Source organism: Phyllobates terribilis, unplaced genomic scaffold, assembly GCF_046119375.1.
Source record: "Phyllobates terribilis strain yellow unplaced genomic scaffold, ASM4611937v1 Scaffold_2__4_contigs__length_985480577, whole genome shotgun sequence".
NCBI lineage: Eukaryota > Metazoa > Chordata > Amphibia > Anura > Dendrobatidae > Phyllobates > Phyllobates terribilis.
Genome location: NW_027362762.1, coordinates 14300462 through 14307688, shown reverse-complemented (window position 1 = coordinate 14307688; position 7227 = coordinate 14300462). Strand labels below are relative to the sequence as shown.

General features: G+C 45.2%; 1 protein-coding gene across 1 annotated transcript; it reads right to left on the bottom strand.

Moving 5' to 3' along the window:
- Nucleotides 1–2647: 2647 nt before the first annotated feature.
- Nucleotides 2648–3625, bottom strand: LOC141243362 (olfactory receptor 51G2-like). The gene has a single exon (XM_073668922.1). The coding sequence runs from the start codon at nucleotides 3623–3625 to the stop codon at nucleotides 2648–2650; it is 978 nt and encodes a 325-aa protein (XP_073525023.1).
- Between the last annotated feature and the right edge of the window lie 3602 nt (nucleotides 3626–7227).

Genomic DNA, 7227 nt, shown 5'->3' with positions numbered 1-7227 from the left:
AGGCAAAGGGAAAGTTGGACTGGATGGAATCCTATATGGATTTGGGGAGGGAGACATCGAGGGCCTCAGACTTCGCTGCATTGATTTTAAAATTTTACCATGTAACAAAGTGATCTATTTCAGCCATAACAGCAGGGATGGATATATGTGATTGAGTGATATATACTAGGACATCATCAGCAAATAGAGAGCACTTGTACTCGGTGCCTCCCACCTCAATCCACCTAATATTGGGGTTATGGCGAATTGATGAGAGCAGGTGCTCCGTCACTAGGATGTATAAGAGAGGGGACAGAGGACATCCCTGCCTTGTCCCATTGGTGATTGTGAAAGGTGATGAAAATGTTCTGACGCACCCCCTGGGCCTTGGGACACCCGGAGCCGGACCCTTTTTGGTGGATGCTGGTGGTTGTAGTCTTCGTGGCGGCGATCCGGTTCCGTGGCTCAGGGCGGTCAAACCAGTGGCGGAACTATTTATGTGGTTTTGATGTTTAAATGTCCGACTACGCCACCCGTGGATTGCGGTCAGAGTGAACCGCCGCTCCAGGGCAGACCGCTGAGGCTGGTGTTGTGGGTGCAGCAGAGCGTAGCATAACTCCCCACGGGAGGAGTATAGCCTCAGGGCAGTGTATGCGGAGGATGGGGGTGATGGTGCAGGGCAGCAGCAGTAACGACACGGAGTCAGTGATGCAGTTCAGGGCCTTTACTCACAGTTCTTATTATCCAGACCACGTCTGCAGGTAACGGCTGCCCACGTCGTACTGTGCTCACCAGGTGAGGGGCTCAGACAACTCCCAGATAACTTTGGAGCGCTTCACAGGACCCCCTTTGTGTGTCCTTTGTCTGGCCTTTCTTACCAACACTTCTGTCCGGCTGCCTCGGGCCTCCTCTTGGTAAACTTGGCGCCAGTTTCCCTGACCCTATGTGGTGCCTTCCTAGCGGGTGGAGCAAGGGGCTGCGCCACATAAAATGTCAGAGCCTCCGGTTTCTAGCTGAGGGTCGTTTCCTGCCTCCACTAGTTCGGGGACCGGTCTCCCCCTTTGGCCTGACCCCTCCACGCAGGTGGATTCGGGCGTGCGGTGGCGACTCGCCCGTCCGCACCCCTGGGATCCCTTCATTCCTCGTTCCTGGAGCCTTCTCCGCTCCTCTTCCTTCCTTCTCCCTCTTGCAGGCCTGGGCCTCTGTTACTAGGCCCGCCTCCGGAGCAGAGCTCATGCAGAGCCCCTGCTCCCTGCCACTTCTGCTCAGACTTCTCTGCACTGAACTAAGATGGTGCCCACCTTTTATACTCCCTTCTCAATGCACCCAGGAACTGCTTCCTCCCTGCTCCTGCACTGCAGGGTTCCCCTTCCTCAGTGTTCCCTCCCCCCACTCCAGCCAGGGACAGGGACTGTCGTGCCCATCTCAGGGGCATATTGGTCGCCCTGCCCCACGGCAATGTGGTGTAATGCATGCAGGTGTCGGGTCCTGATCCACACTCCATCCTTATCTGAGAGTGAGATATCACACCTCTGGGTGAGGTGCAATACGTCTGTAGCAACCGAGCCCTCGGTGCTACAGTTCCATTTATCTTCAGCCTAGGTGACGTATTGTGATACAGGGCCGTGATTTTGGCTATAAAAGGGTCCCCTAGACCCCTACCCCAAGCTTTTTAAGAGAATCATATATGGCGTGCCAGGAGACTCTATGGAATGCTTTCTCAGCATCCAACGAGAGTATCTACTTACAAATTTTTAACTGCATCTAGCCCAGGAAATACTTTGTGCCTAGTAGCAGTGTCTGCTAGTCAGCGGATTATCCCGGCTGTTAAGCAAGCTACACCACCTGTAGTTTGGACACTTAATTTTTTCAAAGGAAATGCTTCGGGACCACGGGATACTCAGTGAAGAGCATCAGGAGGCACCCCAAGGCATAGGGGCTGGGACTGGCAGTAGGATGCCTTGCGGTGGACAGCCGAGCTCGATCCTTATAAAAGCTTTTTAACTGCAGCAGCTTTAGTGGACGCTACTGGAGCTGGAATTACGCGGCTGCTGGCATGAGACTTGCCCTCCAATAGATCCTTGTAAATGGATTTAAAGTGTATTCATTCAAATTAGAGGGACAATTTAAATTAAAAAGCTTAGAGCTGCCTCCACCACAGGGGGGCTCTCTCGACCCACCAGCGGACAGGCACCAGTATTGGGAGAGGGGGGCTGGCCGTCAGGGTTCACCGCGGCTCTGGCACAAATCCGGCGACACGGAGGTGGCACGGACAGGAGCGGACTGGCCATCTCGGCTTCTCACTTTTTGGATTTTAGAAGGGCATGACATGCCTATATCTGTGTCTCCCCCTCCTTTTACTCCTCCACCTCTTTTCTTTTCGCATGACTATATGTACTTGTCACTTTTCCATGTGTTAGTTGTGTCTTCTGAGCAGTTTGTCAGCTTTTGGACACCTTTGAAGGTGTTTTCTATGTGTTTCTATGTGTTTTTGTTTGCCTGCCATTGGTTTTAACGGTGTTCGAAGGTGTTCGACGAACAGTTCGACGAACAGTTCGGCGAACACACGGGTGTTCGACGAACCGAACCGAACTCGAACACTACGGGGGTGGCTCAACACTAATTATGATACAAGATATAATCTAGAAATGAATGATACAAGAGGATGTCAGGTCTTTATAGCAACCACTCCATCAGCAGGAGTCCTTCTCCTCTTCATGGAGAATCTGAAGACCTTGACAATCTTCTGGCGGATGGGTTTGGTTTTCACACTGTAGATTACGGGATTGATGACAGGAGGAACCAATAGGTAAACATCGGCCATCAGGATTGGGATAAGATGGGAGGCGTTCTTCCCAAATCTATGGACAACTGAGAGCCCGATGAGTGGAATGTAAAATAATAGGACGGCACATAAGTGGCAGACACATGTGTTGAAGGCCTTCAGCCGAGCTTCATTCTTCTTAATTCTAAGGACGGCTTTAAGGATCATTATGTAGGAAATTATTATGAACATGGAATCAATGCCCTTTGTCATGAGGACTGCCACCAGGCCATAGAGGCTATTCACTGTTGTATCTGCACAAGCCAGTCTGATAATATCCTGGTGAAGGCAGTAGGAATGGGACAGAACGTGGCTCTTACAAAATGGAAACCTCTTGGTAAGGAAAGGGACTGGGAAAACAACACAAAGGCTCCGCAAAAGTATGACCAGTCCAATCTTTCCAATGACTGAATGGGTTAAGATGGAAACATATCTCAAAGGGTCCCATATAGCAATCAATCTATCTACGGCCATGGCCACCAAGACCCCTGACTCCATGGCTGCCAGTGCATGAAGAAAGTACATCTGGGTTAGACACAAGTCCAGAGGGATCTGATTATAGTTAAAGCAGAAAATTCCAAGAACTGTTGGCATAGTAGTCAAGGACACACCAAAGTCGGTCAATGCCAACATGGCGAGCAGGATATACATGGGTTGTTTGAGGCTTTCCTCTCTTTTAATGATGACCAGAATAGTACTGTTGCCAAATAATGCTACAATGTATAGAAGACACAAAGGAAAAGAGAGAACAGTCTGATTGTGACCCAGATCTGGTATCCCACCCAGGACAAATATCACAGAATTGTTCATAGGAGCTGCCATGATCCACCAGAAGAGTCTGTGAAAAAGAAATAAAAAAATTAATCAACAATATGCATAAAATTCTGAGAATTAAAAGGTCTAATGATATCACGGTAATCTTCATGTGTTCTGACCATAACAAGCCTGGCAGATGACTGGTCATCCCAGTAGGACATAACTCCATAAATTGAATGTATCAATGATTAACTCATTTCATGTTCACTTTGACCAAGTAATGGAAGTAGAGGCCATATCTACTAAGCTATATAACAGTTTCCATGTGCTGCTCCCAGTAAATCAATGATCCACCATCATCCTGTAGCAGAAAGATAAGACCAGGGCACTTCTTGATTTTTCAGACTACATTATATGTACAATATAAACAATATAACGTTACCTGTGAGATCACAATGACCTGCAACCTATGTTAAAGTTGTCAAGGTGTCAAGGTTCCCACAGCGACGACAACAGGGAGATCACGCAATATCTCACGATGCCGTCATTGTGTCACGGATTTCATCCGGAATTGCAAGCACACATGATCCAGACTACTCAATGCTTAGGTATCGGCAAGCGACCAGTGAGCATATGGCGTCACACTTCTGGATTCCAACGCATAGAATATGTGTTTATACCCTCCGTAGGTCACTGTCGGCTTCACGAGGGAATGATTACAGGACAAATGAAACAGAACTATTAAATTTTAGATTTAATCCAAAAGGGAGACAGTGTTTAGGAAAAATATATACAAGATATTACAAAGGAGACATACAAGCATTTACACAAAATAATAAGGATTAAAGCAGAAACTTACGCTATACAGTTCGCAGGGACGAGTCAACATAGGTGGAGGAGGGGCTCCCCGATTTGATCTGAACGTTATCGAACATGACCCGTTGCTTATAGTTCTTATACCCTCCTGGCAATGAGTCTAGATCAATCTTCCCTTGTCTCTTTTATACCGAAGGGGAAGATCTGCCCACACACCTCCTGTGCTGACATCACAGGGGCTGGACTCCACCCTTCATGTTTGTATTAAAAACATGGTTTTTGAGATAATTTATCGCTTGTTGATCTCTGAAGAACAAAAGTGATACCATATTTTCTATTATGATTTTACCTTCCTTTAGAGACCACACATCGCATAGTTGCAGTCTGCTATTCTGGTGTTTTTGCGCGCTACAGCTCCATGGAGGGTTTTTCAGCGACAGAAAAATATCCCTATCGTTTCCTAACTGACCCTGCCCCTAAAAATATGGGTCCAATCATTACCAGATGTACGGAACTTTAGATATTCCATATTTCATATCGGAGTCGAAAATCCTGCAGTCTTTGTTTAAACCCCTTTGAAGTTCTGGGACTGAGGTTTCAACAGTTATCTGTAAATTGCCCCCTGCCTTTGCCAGGGGAAATCTATTCGCATTTTAATTAGGTTATAGTTTTACCAGTCACTTCTCAGCCGTGTGTTAATTGAGTCTTTGTGCTGAGATTTACATGGAAACGGCTCTTGTTTTCGGACAAATGGTTGATTGCTTACAGACAGCTGCGTGAAGTGTCAGCTCTTGTCTGGTGACAAAGGTGGATAAGAGAGGGGTGAGATAGAAGAGGGGTTTGGGAGAAATGGTTAATATTTTATTAATATATCCCTGACATTAATATCTCCCTGAAATCTCCCCCTCTTTGAGGTGACGTAAGGGGTGATTTACAGATCGCCCCTTTAAAACCACCTCCTGGCCCACCCTTCCTGCTGATCCGACAAGCCACGGACCCAACTTGTCCACCACCCTGACTGACTGGGGAACCAGCTTTCCAATCACCCTGACCGGTTTGGGATACCTTTTTCCGCACACCTCTGACAGGCAATGGGTACGTTCCTCCCATACTCCTGACAGACAAGGGGACACACATCTCTTTTACCTTGCGCGGATGGTAAAAGAGATATACATACTTCGTATAAAACATGGTCTTTATATTAATCTGATTAATACATACATAAATGCATTTCACCATGTTTTGTACTTATTTTTTTTCTTACAATTAGGGACTTTTTTCCATTTATATTCATACAGGCAGGATTGAGAGTTGGTATTATATGGGTATTGCACCACATGGTGTTCTCATCCTTTACATGTCCTGTGATATATATATATATATATATATATGTATTTTATTGAGCTCTTGTTAATATTATGTGACTTATCATGCAATTCTTGCTTAATTAGGATTTTGAATTTATGTATTTTAATGTGTCTTAATAAAATGATATTTTACAAATTTTGGGGAAAGAATTTATCACTCAATTTAGCCTGAGGTGGCTTTCAGTGCTTCATATTGTTTTTACTCTTCAGTCGAAGCATGTCTTTGGTCTTCTTCATAGGTCTCATCCGATATTTGGTGTTGAGTAGGTTTCACAATGTCACGGCGTAGTGGTGTATAACATGGCATGACACCACAAGGACTAGTCTGTACTGAAGGCAATGGAGATCTGAGGCGTGATATACATCATGGAGCCACGATGCAAGTCACGAGTTCACGTAAGGCCTAGTCAGTCCAGGAGATAGTGAAGATGACCAAAGACCTGCTGTGACTGAAGACGAGTCAAGAACTATCAGGACTGGCCAGAGAGCTGCCCAGAGATGGTCATGACAGGGTAAGTATTATTATTTTTTTTTTATGCTAAATTTTTATGCTATAAGATAGGTATCTAATAAATTAAATGCAAATCAAATTTCTTGGACAAATTTGTGTGAATTCTTTAATTTTGCAGATTGACTCATCCTTATCTAAGGCCTTTCACTCAGCCATCCAGCATCCTGCTCTGCACTGTTGAGTGGTAAGAACCCCAGAACATCTCCATACAGGGCTGTTTCATATGGAGAAGAATCTGTTTAGTCAATATCCTTAGTTATGTTGTTAGGCTCGTTAGGGGCTAGGATCTTGTCTTATAAGGTTGCTACCTCCAATACTTAGAAAGTTGGCCTTGATTTTATCGGAGGAGACATAATTTGCATACCATTTTCACAAGAAGCATTGCTTATCCTGTAAGACCTCTTATCCCAGATGTTGGACACCACAACGAGCATCTACATGAGTTGGTACCCAAGGAAGATGCGAAAACAATTCCCTTCTGGCCTCTCCGTCCCTCAGCAATTCACACTTTCCTTGCTTTCTACATGTACAGTGCTACATCACAGACTATTACACAGGGAGGTCCAAGAGATAGAAAAAGTGTTCCTGCAGTATCCCTGGGGTCTATAGTGGTTTAGCAGTTAATATACAGTACAGACCAAAAGTTTGGAGACACCTTCTTATCTAAAGATTTTTCTGTATTTTCATGACTATGAAAATTGTACATTCACACTGAAGGCATCAAAACTATGAATTAACACATGTGGAATTATATACTTAACAAAAAAGTGTGAAACAACTGAAAATATGTCTTATATTCTAGGTTCTTCAAAGTAGCCACCTTTTGCTTTGATGACTGCTTTGCACACCCTTGGCATTCTCTTGATGGGCTTCAAGAGGTAGTCACCGGAAATGGTCTTCCAACAATCTTGAAGGAGTTCCCAGAGATGTTTAGCACTTGTTGGCCCTTTTGCCTTCACTCTGCGGTCCAGCTC

What these genes read in the sequence shown, in the direction of transcription:
- LOC141243362 (XM_073668922.1), bottom strand. Translation starts at nt 3,625, where the DNA reads ATGGCAGCTCCTATGAACAATTCTGTGATATTTGTCCTGGGTGGGATA.